Source organism: Pyrus communis, chromosome 13 (assembly GCF_963583255.1).
Source record: "Pyrus communis chromosome 13, drPyrComm1.1, whole genome shotgun sequence".
Lineage (NCBI taxonomy): Eukaryota > Viridiplantae > Streptophyta > Magnoliopsida > Rosales > Rosaceae > Pyrus > Pyrus communis.
Window position 1 is genome coordinate 2,134,539 of NC_084815.1, and position 21,472 is coordinate 2,156,010.

Genomic DNA, 21,472 nt, shown 5'->3' on the forward strand with positions numbered 1-21,472 from the left:
TAGAGTTCGATTCCATGAGCGCGTAGGCGTAAACAGATCTTATTTCCGAGTCCAAACGGAGAAGTTAGAGTCGTTTAAAGTTGGTGACATTTTGGTTATATTACCAAAATGCTATAAATGGGAGGGAAACCTCCAGAAAGGGGGGAGGGTTTTCAGAAAATGGAAAATGGGTGCTGCCTAACCAGTTTTAGGGGGAAATTGACCCATAAACCCACCAAACTTGACCCGCTTGTATCTTTCTCATCCGAGCTTCGTTTTGGATGATCTTGGTGTCCATGGAAAGCTCTTGATGAGCCCTACATCTCTGTAATGTTAGATTTTCCCATTTATTTTCCATCTTTGCAGTTCGAGGTCGCAAAGTCCACGACTTTTCCGGCGGTTTTATCATTTTTCCGGCGATTCCGGCAACGATTTCCTTCGAGTGAGGTATGAAACTTCATATACTCTTCATAATCTTCAAGTGGGTATGCTTAGTTTGTGCTTTCGTATTCATTTTAGAGTTGGGTGTTTAGAACCCTAGAAATCCGGTTTTCTCCGGTGAAATTGGACGGTTTCCGGTTAGAATCGTCGGCCTAGTTGTGAAAAGTGTTTCCCTTGTTGAGCTCTAGCTACCATGTAAATTTGAGCTCATCTAGTTAATGTTGAAATTCGGGGTTTGTAAACCCTCCATCTTGACTTCCACTGTGTGTGGCGGTGCGTGGGATCGTTCACGAGTGTTGTCTAGGTTTCAAATACCTTCTAGTGACCAGGTGAACCTATGTCTAGCTTGGTTTCCAAAGATTCAATTGTTTGGTGTGGTGATCAAATTGGACCGCCACTTGTTTGTGTGATTGACGACAATTCGACCATTGGATCAAAATGAAACTTTAGTATGTTATCCTCGAAGCATAATGTGGACTTTGGGAAGTTATGGATCATAAATCTGATTTGCGGATTGTTGTGGACCCCATCGTTGAACTAGAGTTGAATTATGGTCAACATGTCTCGGAATGTTCTAAATAATAAAATTAGTACTATGGGAAACTTAAGTGAAGTCTAATGGGCCTACATTGGTTAGGTAGTGACTTGAACATATGTGATATGGTTATTGCCTTGATTTCTTATATTGGTATCATCTGTGAATTTGACTTGGTCTTATAATGTGATTCTATTGAAATGTGATTATATATATATATATATATATATTTATATTTATATATATATATTTAGCCATAGACCTATGTTTATCAAACATGATTTGGCTTGTGTACTGATGATGATCGTGGTATGTGAATTGACGTGCATATTCGAAAGGTGTTTGATTTACATAGATGGTATGTTATGATGAAATGTGAGTGACTTTAATATATGTGAATATGAAATGGTTTTATAATCATTTTTCCTATAAATTGTTAATTTTCATATTTAGCCAATGATATTGTTATATGAAGTGGGATTTGACGTGCATATTGGAAATATGGTTTGTTTTGTTTGATTGGCTTGATTTGATGAAGGTGAGGGCTAGTGGTGAACCGTTAACCCATTGTCATAGGGTTTGTTGCTTTGAAACATGTGTCAATGATCGTTTCATTATTTCATTTCTTGTTTCGTTGAGCCTTTATAACTTGAGCAACTTGATTCATGTGTTGTTTCATTGATTGGTGGTTATGCAATGTATTCCGCGATTCCGTTGAGTGATAGTCAGGAATCGTATCCTGGTTTGGATTCCGTTAAGTGATGGTCCAGAATCCTTCCTACTCCACTCCGCGATTCCGTTGAGTGATGGTCAGGAATCGTATCTTGGTTTGGGTTCCGTTGAGTGATGGTCCAGAATCCCTCTTACTCCACGATCCCGTTGAGTGATGGTCCGGGATTGTATCCACATTAGTTCATTGAGTTTAGTTTGAGATGGTTGCAAAGGTGTAGGCTTTGGATGAACAGTGTCGCCCTAATTCTACTTTCATTGTGTGTATGTGAATATGGGTGTGAAATGTTATGGTTGTTTGAAATGAACTTTTGGATGTCTAGGTGACTCCCTCGGAGTTTTCAAAAGTTGGGTATTGATTTCTTATGAAAGATTTATATTCAAGGTTTATAAATTATGATTGATGGCTAGTTTTATTATTGTATCACATGCTTATTTTATTGTCCCTCATCCGAGCCTTTCAGCTTGTCTGGGTGCCTGCTTTGCCAGTGCACCAATTCCATAATATTGGCATTGACTTTACATATGATAGTTCTGGGTAGATTATGAGAAACCGCTTGATATTTTGGTTCCGTTAAGTGGTCCGGAACCCAATGTTGTTGGATTCTGTTGAGTGGTTCGGAATCCTTGCTCTTGTTCATTTCGTAAGGTGATCTTAGAATCCTAAATTCGAGTAGATGGGAATTACCCACTAGGGGTGGGTTCAAAAAACCGAAAACCGAAAAAAACCGACAACCGAACCGGACCGAGGTCGAAAAAAACCGAACCACAAAAAAACCGAACCGAATCTGACCAGTTCGGTTTCGGTTTTTGAGGCTCGAAAACTGAACCGATATATATATATATATATATAATTTTTTTGAATATTTATAAATTGTTTAGTCATACAATCATAACAAAACAGAACCTATTGCCAAGTTGGTTTCAATGAAACTTTACAAGCTGAAGGCATGGGTTCGAACCCTCATGCCTCCAGGATTTGTGAGGTTATTTTTAATTTTTTAATGTTTTTAACAAAACCCTTAAGCCTTAACAAATAACAAAACCCTGGTCCCTGACTCCCTGTAACTAAAGCCGCCGTTGTAACCCTAACCCTTAAGCCTCTTCTCTCTCGTTCCCTACTTCCCTTCCGGCCTTCCCTGCCTTCAGTTCTTCTTCTTCAGTCTTGCGCAGCCTGAGGCCCTGAGCAGTGAGCCTCATCTCTCTCTCGCTCTGTCTCTCTCAATCTCTCAATCTCTCACACGGTCACACGACTCACACCTTGCCCTCGCCGCCAGCGCCAGTCTTTGATCTCGTCGTCAGCTTGTTCTTGCCGTGTCGACTTCGAGTCTTGAGACTGCAAAAGGTTGGTCTCGTACTCTCATATCTGGGCCTCTACTAATGATGTTGCATAGCGATAAGGTGATAATTCTGTTTGTTGGTTTCCAAAAACTCTGTCTCCGATGGAATCAATCCTAGGCTATTGTTACTTGGACTGGCTGTTTATGCTTGTGTTTTTCTTTTTCTTATGTAAAGAAATAATATGGGGCAGAGAGACCAAATAAAAAATCGATAGATTTTTTTTGCGTTTGACAAAGTAATGGAGCAGAAAGAAGTAATAAGTGTGGTATTTGGTTTTTATAAGTGTCATCCTTCTTTTCTGTGGTTCAGTGGTTGTCTCTCTTGAAAGCGGGATTCTGTGTCATACTCAAGTTTAGTTAGTCTGGTTGGACAATCTATTAAGAGTCAGAACGTAATTTTTTATGTAAGCAGATTGGTGTGGGACTAGATCCTCTGCTAGAGTAACAAACAATCCATCTTTCTCACTCTCGCTCTTTCTCGCAATCAATCATGGTCATTTTAGTGCTTTGCCGTAGGATAAGGAAAAGGAAGGTCCTCGCTCAAGACTTTACGAATGACTGATAAACCATAGGATTTAGTTGTAATGGAATTACTATGTCCGATGATTCATATAACTGGTTGTAATGGTATTACTATATCCAATGATTCACACACCTTTAGTTGTAATGGAATTACTAGGCATTGGATGATTTTTCCTTATGCAAGATTGTTTGGCACCAACTATTTCATTTGACCGATTAATTTATAAGAATAAACATAAAAGAATGAATGTCCCCAATAGTTTACACTTTTTGCAATTTTTTAAGGGATATGCTTCTGACAACATAAATTGCTTAATATTTACTTTACGAATTCCACTCAATTATTATGTAAATGCATATTTAAGTTTTGCATCCTTGTATATCTTGTATTATTTTAAATTGAGAGGATCAAATAATACTTTTGTAACATGTTCTCAGTTAGTTTGTAAGCGTAATTGGATTATTAGTTCTCGTGTTGATATGGTAGTGTGGACTATACACCTCATAAGTTTGTAGTACTAACTACTATCCTCATATTATTTTGTGTGAATTAGATGAAGTCAAAGGCGTCAAAGGTCTCAAGGGCCTCAAGCTCAAGTTCAAACTCAATGAGATCAAAATCAAATAGCCCTCAAGATCAAACAAACTCATCTTCGAGTATACCATCGGAAGTAAGTAGTCATATCTTTCTATTACTTTTGCCCTTGTGTTTAATAATTAATTCATTAATTGTGATGAATCTCTTATTTGAAAAATTAATTGTATGATTCTCTTATTTTAGATGGACATTGTTGGTGAATCAACTCCGCCTCAAAACACCATGGTGGCACCTCGACAAACTCCTAGTTCTCTTGGTGGATCCGGAAATCCCGCCGATGCAACTCCAAAAGAAGGTGACCAACATGACCAAGTAAGTAAAGAAGAAGCTTTTTTGGAATCATTAAAAAGTCATGAAAGGTCTACAGTTTGGGAGCATTTTGAAAAAAAAATTGAGGGTGGTAGAGTTAAGGGATTGTGCAAGTATTGTGCTCAATCATATATGGCCGACCCTGATAAAAATGGTACAACTAATTTAAGAAACCATATAGCAAGATGTAGAAGCTACGGTCCTAATAAGGAAATATTTGCCGCAAATAGGCAAAAGATCTTAACCTTTGCCGGCACGAAAGATAAGTTGGACGCTATAGGATTTTCTCAAGAGGAAGTAACTAAGGCTTGTGTTGAGATGATAATTATAGATGAGTTGCCTTTTACTTTTGTTGAAGGAGAAGGTTTTCGCCGTTTTTGCATGCAAGCATGTCCTATGTGGAGAGTGCCTAGTCGTAAGACAATTGCTAAGGATGTACTTAGCTTGTTTTATTCCGAAAAGGATAAATTGAAGAGTCAATTGAAGACATTTAGGGTGTGTCTAACAACGGACACATGGACTTCTATTCAACAAACCAATTATATGGTTCTCACCACCAATTTTATTGATGATGATTGGATGTTATATAAAAGGATATTGAATTTTTGTATCATTCCAAATCATAAAGGAGAATCCATCGCTCAACTTTTGGAGGAATGTTTAGTGAAATGGGGTATAGAGAAGGTGTTAACCATTACGGTTGACAATGCTTCCGCAAATGATTCCGGTTTAAGGGGCTTGGTGCACCGAATAAGTGGGTGGGGGATTCCTAATGCACTCTTGCATGATGGAAAATATTTCCATATGAGATGTGTTGCTCATATTCTCAATTTGGTTGTGAATGATGGGATAAAATTGTTGAATACGACTATACAAAGCATTCGAAATGCGGTTAGGTACGTAAGATCTTCCCCCCAAAGGTTAGAAAGCTTTAAAAGGTGTGTTGAGAAAGTGAGAATAGAGAGCAAAGGGCTTGTGATTTTGGATGTCCCTACTAGGTGGCATTCCACATTTTTAATGTTGGAATCGGCTTTAAAGTTCAAGATGGCTTTTGATAGATTAAAAGTAGATGATGGTCATTACCTTCCGTACTTTGTTAAAGACAATCATGATAATATGAGGGAGGGGCCACCTTCGATGGATGATTGGAGTGAGGCGGAGATATTTGCAATCTTTTTGAGACCTTTTTATGAAGTCACTTTAAAAGTATGTTGTTCTAATACTCCAACCGTTCATACTACTTTTGGTGATTTGTTTAAGATCAAAAGTCTGTTGCATGAAAACAAAGATGATGAACTTTTGTCTATGATCTCCAAGTTGATGCAAGAAAAATATGACAAGTATTGGGGTTCACTTGAGGACATGAATCAATATCTTTTTATAGCACTTGTGCTTGATCCTCGCCATAAATTAGAGAAAGTCGTTGATTATTTTGAGATACAATTTGGTGAGGATGAAGAAAAGGTTGAAAGTACCACAAATGGGGTGAAGGACTTGTTGATTGATCTTTACAAGATTCATGAAGATGTCTTTGAGTACACAACAAAGTATAAGTGGTGGTGGTGGTAGTTCTCAAACGACAAGAGGAGACTCTTCATCAAGCATGACCGAAATAGAAAGAAAGTTGAAAGAAAAAAGTGAAATGAGAAAAGCAAAGAGAGCCCGGGTTGTGCATAATGATGTAGACAAGTATCTTTCCGATCCTAATGAAGGAGAAGAAGAGGAGAACTTTGATGTATTGAATTGGTGGAGAGTGAATGGGGTTTCTAAGTACCCAATTTTGGCACGTGTTGCAAGAGAGATCTTAGCTATTCCCGTATCAACCATTGCTTCGGAATCCTCGTTTAGTACAAGTGGACGGATAATTGATCCATATCGTAGTTCTTTAAGTCCAAAAATGGTGGAGGCTTTGATATGTACTCAAAATTGGCTTAGGTTCATTCATGTTGCATTACATCATGAGCCAACCATTGAGGAGATGGAGTTTTGTGAAGAAGTTGAGAAAGATAATTTTATTTATTGCATTTGATTTTGTTAGATTATTTTAAATAACATTTTAATTAGTATCTTTTCTTTTATTATTTCTATGTAGAAATGGCAAGTGGAAGTTCAAAAAAAGGTGATATGTTGCCCCCTAGGCCACCCAAGCGTTAGCAAGCAAATTGTCGTTGAAAAAGTACGTGGATCACTCTCATTGTATTTGTGGGGCACTTGAAAGTTGAAATTTGGAATTTGAAATTTGTAATGTTTATTTTAGTCTTTTAGATGTGGAATACTTGAATTTTGATGTTTATTTTAAGTTTGGACTTTTGGAAGATTTAAACTTTGATGTTTATTTAACTTTGGACTTTGGAACACTTGATTATAATTAAACTTTGAATTGAATGTTTATTTTCATTGTCTTTGAGTTGAGACTATGATTATATTAGAAATTTGGAATGCTTATTTTGAGTCTTGACGATTATGTTGAAATAGGACTTATTACAAAATGGATGCAAGTTGTTTTCATATACTTTTTTTAAGCTACTTGGGGAAAAAAGCAAAAAAAAAAAAAAAAAAAAAAAAAAAAAAACCGAACCGGGCCGAAACCGAACCGAATACAAACCGAACCGAACACAAACCGATAGAAAACCGAACAGTAATTTCAGTTCGGTTTCCGGTTTTTGTAAAAAACCGAACCGAACGGAACCGAACCCACCCCTATTACCCACAATAGATATTGTGAAAATAAATTAGAATTACCATGTTATTATTCTTAACCCAAATTGGAAATTATGTAGAATTCTTTAATTAAATTCGTGAAATTATATGTTATCTCATTGATTGATTAGCGTAATTAAATATTAATATTGTACTTCGTGATTCCTTGATATGTTACAAGCTATATATTGAGATATAATGTTGGAAGTATAGTGATTAGTATGATGAAGTGAAATGTGATTTAACTTGTGTATTGGAAATGGTTGTGACATGTGATGGAAACGCATATTGAATTGCTTGGGAGATGGGAGGTCTAGTAAATGATTGATGACCCATTGTGATGTGGATTTTGCTCAATATTGCTTTGTTTCGTTGAGTTTCGTGAATTGGGTAACTTGAATCATGTCTTGTTCCTTCGAGCCGTTGATATGCTTCTTGGACTTCCGTTCAATTCGGTTGGGTGGTTTGGAACTGAGTTCTGTTTGGATTCCGTTGAGTGATGGTCCGGAATCCCCTTTGGAGCCTTGGTCCGTTGGGTGGTCCAAAATCCCCTTTTTCCAAAGATGTAGTCTTCAACTGAATTGTGTTGCTCTAGACTTGCGTTTCGACTTGTTGTATGTGTTATTGATGATGTGATGGTTGACATTATTGATTGATGTGATTATGAAATGACGTTGAATATGAGTGTGGTTGTCATGAGTATTTTAGTTGATTAATATTTCTGGAGAATCATGTGTACTTTGTTAATTCTTAACTATGTTACACACTATGAAATGCGATTTTATGTGGAAAACGTGATGAATTACGTGATGGATGAAGTGGAAAGGTTAATCGTCATGTGGGATTGTTATGTTGGATATCATGGTTATTGTTATGATTAGACTTGTTGATAAATGTGGCTAGAGAATGGTATTGTGCTTCGTTGGTTCTTTGAAGTGATATATGTTGTGAATTGCGGTATCATGTTGCGGCATAATGATTTATATAGAGTTGGAGGGGAAATCATGTTTTTCAAATGGGTTTGTTATGTAACCCTGAGTCTAGTATTTTCACGCTTGTCAAGTTCTATTGATTGATTGAGAAATATTATACCTTTCGACTTAATCGAACTGTGTTATATGTCAATTATTGTGCATGACGAACTACGAATGGCTTGATCTCTGTTTAGGGTACGTAGGCAGTCTAACGGGGAGGTTAGATGCAGCCATAAAACATACGAAAATAACTATGCGATTCGATTTTTGAGTTGTGCTTACCCATATGCCGGAGGTGGGATATGATAGATACGGATTTTTTTGGTGACGTCACGTGTCAATTCTGGACGTATGTCGGGATTGGGGCGTGACACCTAGTGTGCTTGAAGGAATATGGGAGGCCAAGAACGCCGGAGCCTACGACGGCGATGAAGACGTTGGCTGGATTGGGACGACAGCGACGTATTTTGCGTCAAGGGCAGCAGCTTGGGGTTCTTGTTTTCATTTGGTTTTGATTTAAATTGGGTTTTGATTTTGAACTGGGTTTGATGTGATTTGGAATTGGCATTTGATTTGCTCTGTAATTGTTTGAATGATTTGCAGGTGTGGAATGAATTTTGGGGAGAGAGGAAGAGAACTTAGAAAAAGAAAAAGAGACTAAATAATAAAATATTAATATATATTAGATTAAATAATATAATATTAGAATTTGTTATTATTTTGCTTCTTAGTCTTACACTGCACCAAACGTTTCACTAAGCCAATCCAGCTTAATCCCTGAAACTAGTCCAGCTCGAGACAGTCCGGTGCAACAAACGCACCCTAAAAGCCTTAGAGCACTTCCACGGGGGGTGGGATAGGCCAACACACAACCAAAAAAATGGCCCGTCACCTAGGGAAGTCTCTCCAACCGAGTAGATTGCCTAGAACCCATCCCAAGCTAGTCTCCAGGCTAGCCCAAAATTGACAGACCTTGGGACCGGCCCATTTGACGCCATGCTGAAGCCAACGTGGTGTTGGAGGGCAAAGAGCCACGGAAGGAGAAGAAGGGAGAGGAGCTTGTCGCTGCATCGATCTTTCGTACAGCGGGAAGCTCTTGATGCAGAGCGACTTGGACATGCTTTCCACAAGACTCGATATTCACGCAAGAAACTTATCGGAGGTTTACAACACTGGCATTTTGACATGGCAATTCGCGATCGTCGTTTCGAGGCCCAACAACGGAGCTTGAAGAGACGACATGAGGTTGTCTGCAAGGATTGTTTTTGTTATTTCTGGGTTTCGTTCGTACAAGGTTATTTTGATCGGAGTCGAGATTATTGCGCCGTTAGATTCGGGTTTTGGAGTGTGGGAGTGAGGTTGGGAAAGAAGAAGCTGGAAAGAGCTTGCAGAGATTAAAATCAGAAATTAAAAATAAAATAATATTTTTTTATTATTTTATAATAAAAAAATAATATTTTAATAAAATTAACTAGGCTATTTTTTGTTAGGAGTGGAGATGCTTTGGCCTATTACTGTTCATTATGATATATTACTGTTCACTGAGTGGATAAATGGGTTGGGTGCTAGCGCATTTTTTAGGTGGAATTGCTCTTAGATGTTTGGTGTAAGAAAATAAAAAAAAATCAAGCATCTATATCAAAACGCTCCATCTATAAATTATGCTAAAGTTTGGTGAACCTAGCGCGAATTCAATTCCAACTATTTTTTTTTTTTTTTTCTAACGGCCTCATTTCGCCTTACTGCGTAGTCCGCTTTTCTTTTTTGAACTAGAAGCAACCGAAACAAACGATATAATTTACACTAAAAAGATAATGAAGTGAGTTAAATATTCAACTCATTAACGATATCGTTTTTTTTTTTTTTGGTTGTGAACATTGACTATATCGTTTTACTCCAAAACAAGTAATAGTAATGAAAAGTGAGTTCTGTTCCACGAGAGATAAAGATCTCATTCACTTTTTTCTTTTTAACAGTACTTGCGACAACCTCTCTCTCACACAAGTAAAATGCTAAGTGTCTTCAAGAAGTTTTTATCAACCCAAAAATCAAAAGGGCCAAAGAGATTGCAAATTAAACCTAGATATGGATTCGAGAGGTTGGAGGTATGGATGGGAGCAGATGGATGGCTAGCTGGTAGATTTTAGCTGGTTGAATTTATTCTTCTGTTTGAATTTTACTTTTTTTGGTTTATTTTTATTCTAACTTTTCAAAAATTTATAATAAAAAAATAGATTGTGACGGGAAATCTAACAGAAGACGAATGCTATACCTTAAACAAAATCCAAGAATGTATATTAATAAAAATTTAGTTCAGAAATCAAATTTAAACTTGTTTATGAACTCAAGAACCATTATGTAGTTTACATTTTTCTTTAAACAGAAAATAAACTTCATTAAAAATGGGAAAAAATTACAACTTGTGTAATTTACATTTTAAGTCACTTCGTATCTTTCTTTGAAGGAGTAAGATTCTCTTCACTCTTAGCCTTCCTCCAATTTTTCCTCTGAATAATTATGGTTAAGCCACGTGAATATTTTGTATTAATTTTTTAATAACCAGAAAAAGATAAAAAGAGGTTTGTGAGAATAGAAGAGTAGATGGAGATAAGTGGAGAAAGAATCCTACTACTTTAATAGTGCGTTTACTAATCCGTAATCAAATTGTGAGGAATTGAATTGAGAAAGAATTGGATTGAGGAGGAATTGAAATGTAGTGCAATCAGAATCAGATTCCTATTGAAGTTGTTTACTAAAACTGTCTGGAATCGGAATACAATTCCATATTGCTGTTTACTAATTCAACAGAATCGGAATATAAATCAGTATAATTACTAAAATGTCTTTGTCTCAAATCAAATATTTTATATATATATTTTAATATAATTTGATATAGTATATAATAGTAAGAAAAAATTAAATTGCTTTTTTATTTCATAAACATACTAAAATGATTTTGTTTATTTTTTTTTATAAATTTAAGTATTGAATTTAATATCTAAATTTTCTTACTCAAGTTGTAGTTTTTTCTCTTCGGCATATGCATAGAGTTATGCATAATGTAAATTATCATAGAATTATGTTTAATGACCTAGAAAGACATGGAAAAAAATTGTAAGGAGCATTTTCAGAGAAATAAGTTTAGGATTAAAAGGATAATCTTGAAAATAATAAAAGTAAGTGAGGGTATAAAGGGAAAAAAAATTATCATTCCGATTGGTTGGGCAATCCGGAATCCAAATACCTTGTATATGTTGAAAATCCAAATTCTCCAATTTCAGGAATTGTATTCTATTTTTTGTGTGGGCTTCACGCATTTTTAATTCCTTTCAATTTTAGTAAATATATGTATAATCCGTAATCAAAATCGAATTCTTTATTTTCATTTCGATTACGGGTTAGTAAACGGGCTATAAAAATATGGAAAACAAAAGTAGATCTGCAAGCAACAAGTATGTCAATCAGCTGAAATTGACAGCAAAATAGTGCTAGGTCTACCTATTTTCATTGGATATATAAGCCATATGGCACAAGGAGCTCCTCAAAAGCAGAGAACTTCGTCAAGATAGTGCTAGGTCTACCTATTTTCTTCCTCAGAGAAGAAAACTAGGCCCGTCAGTCACATCAGAGACTAAAGTAGGAATTAAAAGCAGAGAACTTCGTCAAGATAAACACTCGATTGCTTGCGTAATTGTGTGACTAAACCCTGACATCGCAACATTGGAACCACAAACTCTGATAGTTAGCAATACGAGACAGTAGTGGTGCGCAACCGCGCATCGTGATTTTCTCTCGCTCCTGAACTCCTCCACAACCATTTTCTTCAAATCCCGAGCATGTTCAGGCAAAACCATTGCAATTCGGATTCATTTGGCCCGTAAGATAGTTCCAACGTTACCTCCTTCAGCTGAGAAATTAAATCAAGGTTCTGGCTTTACCAATATCCTTTATCAAATACAGATGCCTACAAAATTAACAAACAATCAATTCAACAAAAAAAATATTCCACATATAATATGTCAAAACTCAAATTCTTTGTTAGGACAAAGAACTTTAAAGTACCATGGAACTTACTTAAGCTCAATTTGGTAAAAATGCTCTATATATGGATGAGGAGCTTAAACTAAATTTAGTAGAATGCGCTACATAAATTTGTCTAAAAAACTTAAAAAATGACTATGTTAAATGTTTCATTGTTACTTCAAACTAGTCCAAATAACCAAAATAACAAGGACAATAAGGTAGGCAGAAAACTTCACCTTTTGAACTTGAAGGCCAATATCCCCATCGCGGAATAGAATATGAGATATTATTAAAGTTATCAAATTCTCCAAATTATGCTCCTATTCAGGCACACCACATAAGTAATGGTGTAGATGTGTAACCACATTCAACTTCAACTTCGCCAGATTCTGATGATTCATCATACTACCATCCCATTCCAAATACTTGAGATTGGGAGCAGAAATTTCCAACGAATTATCCATCAACGGTAGATACTCATCAATATCCCAGATTATATTTATTTCTTCATGTTTCTCACCAGAGATCTTAAGATTGAATAGTTGAAGTTGAAAGAAAGAGGAACGCTCAACCCTGAATGAATCCCAAGACGAGCTTTCAATGATGATGTTATTTAACCCTATCACATTTTTGAGCCCCAATGTTTTCATGAATCTGCAGCAAGAACAAACCCATTTGCAAAACCCCTTCCCACCATCCACGGTAACATAACTCAAGCCTAAAGGTCAAGAACCAATAAAAAAAAAGGATGCGTAGACTTCTTACACACTTCTTGATAATTTCTGTTCATTGATTTTCTTCAGTTTATCTGATAAAATCCAATGTACACATTTTGCTTACGAATTAACAAAATTCAAAAAAAATATGATAAGTAAAATAGGATATGTGGACAATCCAAAAAAAAATATGATAAGTAAAATCCAAAAAAGGGTGTGTAGACTTCTTAAAATCCAATGTACACATTCTGTAGACAATCAAAAATTAAAAAGGTATATGAGAAGTAAAATAGGATATGTGGATATCACAATCCTAAAAAAATATGAACCTTTTAGTGGAGAAATTTTTCCAAGTGCCGGGTACACATGACACCTGGTGTTCCCCACCTATTAGCATTTGACATCTTGGATATCCTTCAATCTTATTTTTCAATAAATAAATAAAACTAAATGCTAATAAATGAGGGAACACCAGGTGTCATGTGTACCCGGCACTTGAAAAAATTTCTCCTTTTAGTGGGGTTTAAAACCTTTTTTGTAACTGTGTTTTGAGTCAAAATTTTCAGTCATTGGGCAGGGCTATTCCTTTTTTCTCGCGAAAAGGCTAGTTAGCGTAAGACAGCGTCAGATCACGGCCTTCCAAGTGATAATTTTGGGAACTTTAACAATAAAAAAATAAAAAAAAAAATTCTCGTAATAAAAAAATTATTTTTTTATTTTTAAAAATCAATCGTAATATTATTTATTTTAACATTTATTTTATTTTTATCGTTAAAATTTAAAAATTTTAAATCTTTATCATTAATTTTTCTGATAATTTTATCCTTTAAAGTATGTTATTAGCAAGCCACGTAATTTAAGTATACAACGAAGTGTAAGTTTGTAAGTGTCAAGGAAAATGACTTTTTATTCTTGACATACTTGTTATTCAGTTTATGAGTTATCACGTTGAGAAAATCATGTTTTTACTTGGCTAAGATTAGGAGTCCTAATAACATGCAATTATATTCAAGTAACCTTATCATGTTTTGACAAGAGTTCAATATCAAGTAGAACTATATCAAAATCCTAATTAATATGGAATATCATGAGCATCAATTAATAGGCTTGTTATCATGGATGATTGACTATATATTAGGAGGTTCCTGCACTCACATTATCCATCCGTTTTGAGCCGTAACCCTATTCTAAACTAGAACTTTTGGATGTTGAGTGTACAAGATCTCTTTCTCATTTCGTGCAGCAATGGCGAGTTCTTCTTCAGGTAAGCATACTTCCTTTACGTATGCATGTTGTAATATACATGTGGTTCTATGCATGCGGTGTCGCTAATGGTTTACAAGAATAAGATGAAAAAGCTTGAAATCTCAAAAGTTGAAATTGATAATTTTTAATGAGTTTATGGCATTATTTTTTGAAATTTTAATACAGAAATTTAATTTTTACTTGAGTAATAATTTAAGAACTTAACTGGCAATTCACTCCTAATAAAATCCAATGTACACATTTTGCTTACGAATTAACAAAATCCAATATACATAATCAAACCCTAAATAAAAAAGGACAGAACATCCTCCATCGATCCCATGATCCCATTGGTCATGTTAATGAGGGACGTTGGACGTCCTATTCGCAAAAGGACATAACTTCTTCTTGGTTGCACGACATAGTTTCTCCTTCAAGTCACACGTGACCCTAGATGGCATATTCGGATACAAGAACTTAATAGGTGACATGAAGAAGTAACTGTTTCGAAGAGAGAGTTCGACATCGATTTCGTAAGCTCCACCTGCATCTTCTTCAACGCTGGCAATGAAGCCGCTGACTTGTCCTTCAAACGAAAGCGTCCCAAGAGTCGTATTCTTCGGCACTTGGAGAAAAGAAGTCAATTTTGCCGTGGCAAACTTTTGGCGCTTGTAATAAGCGACGACTTGAATGTTTTCGTGGCTAAAGTGGCGGTCGGGGTTTTGGACGGCGACGGTGAGGGCAAGACTGTAGTGGAGGGTGTTGAAGCCATTGGTGATGGTGAGCTTGAACCCGGTGAGAAAGGCATGAGTTACGTTAAATGTGTTACGGCGGTAGTGGGCGGTATTGTCGGTGTAGACGGCGACGATACTGATAAAGATGCCGGCGATGAGGGCGACCATAACACGTCGAATATTTATTGGAGGGCGAGGATTTGAGGTCATGGTTTGAGAACAAGAATATGGTAAACAAAGCTAGAGATGATCAAAGGTTTAGTGCAAACAAAGCTAGAGATGATCAAAGGTTTAGTGCAATATAGTAATTAAGTATTTGAAGGTATAAAGATGTATATATAGGGTTTTCAATTAAATCATTTTCCTAATCGGAGTATAATTCCTAATGTGGCAAGGATTTCTTGATGTTACCAATTAATCCTTTTCCTTATGGCAGTTTCCTTAAGCCGCAAGTATTATTGTCTCAATCAAACCGAAAATAAGTGTATAATAACTTTTTTAAAGCGTAAAAACTGTTTAATTTGGAATAACACATGAGGTAGCATTTATATTTACGTACAAAAAATAGTTTGACACATATAAAAAAGTATATAATTAATATTAGAAAATGAAGTTACTGATACTATTGTATATACCTCGTCATTTGTATTGAAAGTTAGAGTATTCAAGTTCAACTTACTAGAATAGCCAAAGTTGGCCTAGATGCAAGGCAGCCTTGAACCTCACTTTGAACTTGGTCCGACATTTTTCATACCCTTAATTACATGTATCTTAAAATTTTCATCATTCATCTTCCTCTAGACAAAAGATAAAAATAAAGAATAATGCTACACTTTATCATTTAGTTGTATCATTTTTTTAATAGAGATAGAATCCGTTAACATATGTGAGTTACATCTCTATTAAAAAAATGATACAAATTATGATACAACTAGTTTTTGAAAGATAAAACTAAAAAATTTCCTTATTCTACAAAATCTAATTTGATTTTCCTCAAATTCACTGTTGTGGAGATGGTTGAGAGTAGACATTGCAAAATTTCCTAATTTCGCTAGTCTATTACAAAAGACTTATTAAGGTACTCAACTAAAACTTTCTCGTACCATTTTCATCTTATGTCTCGGTTTGCATTGGAACAGTTCTGTAAATAACTAGTTTGATGTTTAATTATTATTATTATTAGGACTAATATTGCTAATCACAAATGGTGTAATGCCGCAACAAAGTAACCAGTTGGTTTAAATAATAATAATAATAATAATAATAATAATAATACTGATAATCACAAAGTTACGGACTGGTTTCTGGAAAATTAAAAAAAAACAGCTTATTAAAAATTTTGGAACACCAAATGTGTTTGATAAAGCAAAAGCTGTCGTCTGTTTCATCATCGAAATTAGGCGATCTTCAACGAGGGTTCTAGTCCTCTGCAACTTTAGCCAAAACACCATATATTCACAAATCAAGCCGTATCTCAAGCCGTTTCGGGCCGATCCAGCCGGTTCCGAGCCGTACCACAAACGAACCGAGGTGCTCCCGCTTCCGGAGCGCGAAATGGGCACCAATGTGCCGAATCGGTCCTTCAAATTTAAAGAAGAAGATGCTTGCTGGTACGTCCTGTTATGAATCTAATAATTGTTTTAGTTGTTGAATTGGTAAAGTGGGTTTCTATTTTTGGCTCTTTCGGGGTTTTTGGTGCTGCAAAAATTGCATTATCTTTCGATTGTCGACCCCATCAATTATTTCTTTTAATCTGTGAAAGATAGTAGTAAATTAGAAAAAGCACCCTGATAACTATAAGTTTTATAGAAAAGCACTTCAAGATCATAATTGGATTTGTAGTTCTGAAATTTCCTTTGGTGTTACAACGTGTATTGGGTTATTTATTTATTTTTTTCTCTCTAAAGAATTGAGCTTTCACATGTGTTTTTCTCTAAAGTCTGATGTTATTAAGGGCTTCCATGGCGAAAAACCGGAATGAATTCTCTTTACTTTAGTTCAGTGTATAAATATAACTGAGTATTTGTATTTACTTTGGTTAACTGAACTCTTCAACCATCCTTGTAAAAGTGCAGAAAATGGAAGACCCAATTTTCTTGTAAAAGTATAAAACCCAGTGAGTGCATCAGTATGGATGGAAATCGTAAATTAATGGCAGCCGGAAGTTATCAACGTCAAGGAGTTAGAGCTTTTGCTAAGAGTATGACAGACAGAATTAGTGATCTTCCCGATGGAGTTGCTCATCACATTCTTTCCTTCCTTGCTATCACAGACCTCACTCGTTTCGGCTGTGTGTCCAAAAGATGCAAACAACTTTATCTGTCAACCCCTTCATTGGATATTGATGTATTTTCTGATGCACATATGGTTTCCTGCTTTAAGCAGTTGTTGAGTTCTTTGGATAGGTTTTTATGGATGCATCGTGGCGTTAATAAAATACAACGATTTCGTATCTATTGGGATGATTTTTGCCTTGACGATTTCCTTGAACCTGATTTTCTTGAAGATGCGACTTTTCGATTGATGACATGGATCCACAATGCTGTAAGCTGTAACGTTGAAGTCCTTGAGGTTGATATCCGGATGATGATTGGTCGGGAGAGACAACCTTTGTTTCCGTTGTCTGTCTTTCTTTGCGGATCATTGAAGTCTCTTTTTCTGAACATGGGCGGTATACTTCTTAAAGCACCCTCACTTACTTCTTCCTCTAATATCGAGTACTTGGAGTTGAGATGTGCTTGTATAAAAGATGAGGATTTTTTCAAATGGATCTCAAGTTCATGTAAGTGCATCAAGGATTTACATCTTGAATATCTTGAGGGAATAAACAATGTCACCATTGAAAGCTCCTCTTTGAAATCGTTTAGTTTTGTGATGGGTGCTGACTCGGCTGACGGTGCCTGCCACATCAACATCTCAGGTGAGCAACTTGAAGAAATATGTATCAGCTGGGAACATACTCTTACAGGCAGCAGATTACTAAATATCCGTGCTCCAAATCTTAAGTATCTGAAGTGGTTTGGGTGTTTGTCGATGCGCCAAAATTTGGGGGAACTAATGTGTTTAGAAAAAGCTGAACTTTCTTTGATGCCTGAAGCGGATGACCTTAACTTCTTGTCCGCGGTTCTTTGCAGTATAAGCAGGGTTAAAGTTCTTACGCTAAACCATGAGACCACCATGGTAGCGAGACACTTCTCTTTTAAATATTTTATATCTTTTTTATTCTAGTATTTTACAATTTGGTCCTGTATTATTTCTTAGAAAGGCTGTTAGAGTTGGTTAAATTAATTTGAAACTAAATTTAAAATCACACTTGCTAGAAAAAAACTGATATTTATGTTTCTAGTTCGGTTTGAATTGTTGTTCTGGAACGCTGTTAGATTACTTTGCCTGATCAAGTAAATTTACCTTTTGATAATTTGGGTATCGTGTTTATAACTTGTAGGCACTGTTCAATGGGGGTTTGAAGGCAAGACTATTAGGATATGTTTTTCATTTGTGCATTTCTATTGGAGGCTTCCGTGATATCCTAGTTCCAGGAATGGTCTCCGTTTTTGGAGGACTACATAATTTGAATACTTTGGAGATAAAGACTAATCAATGGTCATGTGACCGAGAATATGTAAGCAAAAGTCTAGCCTCTATGTCTCTCTGTGTGTGTTTTCAATTGATTCGCAAGTTGATTGTTGCCTTTCCTGCAGTGTTCTGGGTTTGACATGGGATACTGGGGTTTGCAAAACCTTTCTTTTATTCATCAACTTAAGGAGGTGACGATAGAGCTGTGCAAGGGATCTAACGGAATTCAGTTTGCAAAATATATCCTCGAGCATGCTCAGAATTTGAAGAAGGTGAAGATCGTTCATTCGCCTTGGCAGTGTAACGATATAGCAGAGGTAAAGAAACGCAAAATGGCTTCCAATATTGCCACAGTTGTCTTTGAGGAATATAGGACACCCAGATGAGTAAATTGATTTCCAGCTTACATGTCTTGCATTCAACAAAAGTAACGTCTAGCCTAGGTGTAAGGCTGAGATACTTTTGCTTTGTTGTAAGGTATTGATTAGCTTAGAACAGTAGTGAAGGGTTGGTTGACAATAGCTTATCGTAATTTAAGCAAGCTCGCCGGACGAAGAATCTAGACGTTTGAAAGTTCTCTCAAATGTATTGCATCTTGTTGCTTTCAAAGTCCACACATCGTATAGCGCTTGGTATCTGATCGTTTTAATGATGTTCCATCGTTTCTTTGCGAATCTTTGAGGTCTTTTGTTGGAAAATATACAAGGTCAGTTGTTAACCTGAAGTCCTTGAGTTTACATCCGGATGTTTTTTTTTTATCGGGAGAGACGACCTTCGTTTCCTTCTGTCTTTCTTTGGGGATCATTGAGGTCTCTATTTCAAAATGGGTCGTACACTTCTAAAAGCACCCTCACTTACTTCAGCCTCTAATCTCGAGTACTTGAAGTTGAGATCTGTGTGTATAAAAGATGAGGGGTTTTTTTTCAAATGGATCCCAAGTTCATGCAAGTGCTTCAAGAATTTGCATCTTGAATATGCTCAAGGAAAATCACAAATAAATAACAAAATTCAGCCACGTAGTAGGGTCTAGTGGTATTCTTCTTCACTTGTAAGTGAGAAGTCTTAAGTTTGATTCTCGTCGAGGTGAATTTAAACCACATTATTGCTAGTCCATTGTGAGATTAAGCTCACTCCCTTCTCTTTAGTATAGATAATATCGTTTGTTCAAAAAAAAAAAAAAAAATTCATGTAAGAGCATCAAGTGTTCGACAAGTGCCGCTACCCCGCCAAAGCGCTAGGTGGTTGGTTACAGTCACGATTAATTTCTAGGGTTTTTTTTTAAAAAAAAAAGGGCTCCTAGACCTACCTAGGCGACCGCTTAGCCCGCTGGCACCCATCTAGACTATCTAGGTCCCTACATAGGCCCTACAAAGACGCTTAGGTGCTAGGAGGCCCTTGCTCGCCCCCCAGCTAGTGCCTTTTAGAATATTCAATGTTTTTTTGCAACTTCTCTAAAGTAGCTTCAAGAATCATAATAAAAGTACGAATAAATAAAAAAAAAACCAAACTACACACAGAATAGTTAACAACCAAGTGCAAGTGTAAGGGTGAAAAACAATATTCAGAGCATAGAAAACCTAGTGCAGTCCAGAGGAACAAATACTAACTAAACACACCCAGAGGGGTTCCTACACTGGTGATAATCTGTCAGATATGCCGTGGATTCCTCGTGAGCCACCAAAAGAGCAATCCAAACTAGAACCTGGAGGGGCGCAAAACAGAAAGGGTGAGTGGGCAAAAACAAAGCTTTTCAAAATCATTTCATTATCAAAAGTTCTAACCTTTCGCCGTAAAACTTGTATAGTTTCCCATAAAATAGAAAATACACATATATCGAAAACATGCTCATAAATATGCCATGTCGAATGCCTCCACATAAAATGTAAGTAATCCAGGTGATGCCAATCAATGCAAATAACATGTCAGCTGGAGTCACCTAACGTGACCTATACAGCTGAATTTAGAGCTCAAATCCCCAACTCACTAACTATACCTGCACACAAGTCGGAACCACCTAAAGTGGTCTGTACGACAAAACTGGGTGTAAATAAATGCGCTCAAGTGCTACGATCACGTGAAGACTGGACGAATAATCGCCGGTCACCTACAAGTCAGAACCACCTAAAGTGGTCTGTATGACAGGACTGTGCACCTAACTTGGATCCAAGATGAGCGTGTGGTGCGGGAGGTGAACATCACGTGAAGGACTGTGCCCTACTCTGGGCGGGAGCACTAACACCGGGGGTGTAGGTTATGAGCTCTCTATGCATATCACATAACTACTAATCATCATCATAAACCATAACTTACCTAGCACTTACATGTGCGTCCGCATCACCAAACATACATATATGCAACTACTAATGCATAAATAAATAGGCAAACGCAATGTATGGCATTTAAAACATATAAACATTCTATTTAATTTTCTAGGAAAAACTATAAGTATATAGGTATATACGGAAAACCAAAAGCCCACTCACTGGTATGTGGAAGGGTCGTAACCCCCCAGCCTCGAGTGACTGCGCTCGTCCTCGGGATAAGTCTCACCTATATGTGAAACAACTATAAAAACGTCAATTTAAAGCACATAACCAAACTAAGTAATAACTTCTCAAACAATGCACAAATGGGGTGTATGAATACACCAACGTGATCTACTCAAACTAAGTAATAACTTCTCAAACAATGCGAAACAACTTACTTGGCACTTACTTGTGCGTCTGCAGCATCAAACATACATATATGCAACTACTAATGCATAAATAAATAAATAGGCAAACACAATGTATAGCATTTAAAACATATAAACATTCCATTTAATTTTCTGGGAAAAACCATAAGTATATAGGTATATACGGAAAACCAAAAGCCCATTCATTGGTATGTGGAAGGGTCATAACCCCCCTGCCTGGAGTGACTACGCTCGTCCTCGGGATAGGTCTCACCTATATGCGAAACAATTATAAAAACGTCAATTTAAAGCACATAACCAAACTAAGTAATAACTTCTCAAACAATGCTCAAATGGGGTGTATGAATACACCAACG

At 36.4% G+C, this 21,472-nt stretch overlaps 2 protein-coding genes across 3 annotated transcripts; one reads left to right on the top strand and one right to left on the bottom strand.

Annotated features, from left to right (window-relative positions):
* Window positions 1–14,470: 14,470 nt before the first annotated feature.
* Window positions 14,471–15,055, bottom strand: LOC137713352 (NDR1/HIN1-like protein 10). Its single transcript, XM_068452644.1, has one exon. The coding sequence runs from the start codon at window positions 15,053–15,055 to the stop codon at window positions 14,471–14,473; it is 585 nt and encodes a 194-aa protein (XP_068308745.1).
* Window positions 15,056–16,185: 1,130 nt separating this feature from the next.
* Window positions 16,186–19,139, top strand: LOC137713751 (putative F-box/FBD/LRR-repeat protein At5g44950). 2 transcript variants are annotated; one of them, XM_068453100.1, is made up of 4 exons: window positions 16,186–16,455; window positions 16,916–18,025; window positions 18,291–18,467; window positions 18,547–19,139. In XM_068453100.1, the coding sequence occupies exons 2-4, from the start codon at window positions 16,976–16,978 to the stop codon at window positions 18,805–18,807; spliced, it is 1,488 nt and encodes a 495-aa protein (XP_068309201.1). In that variant the 5' UTR covers window positions 16,186–16,455; window positions 16,916–16,975; the 3' UTR covers window positions 18,808–19,139. The 2 variants fall into 2 exon arrangements, with proteins under 2 accessions (XP_068309201.1, XP_068309200.1); XM_068453099.1 differs by having other exon boundaries at window positions 16,921–18,025.
* Window positions 19,140–21,472: the final 2,333 nt, after the last annotated feature.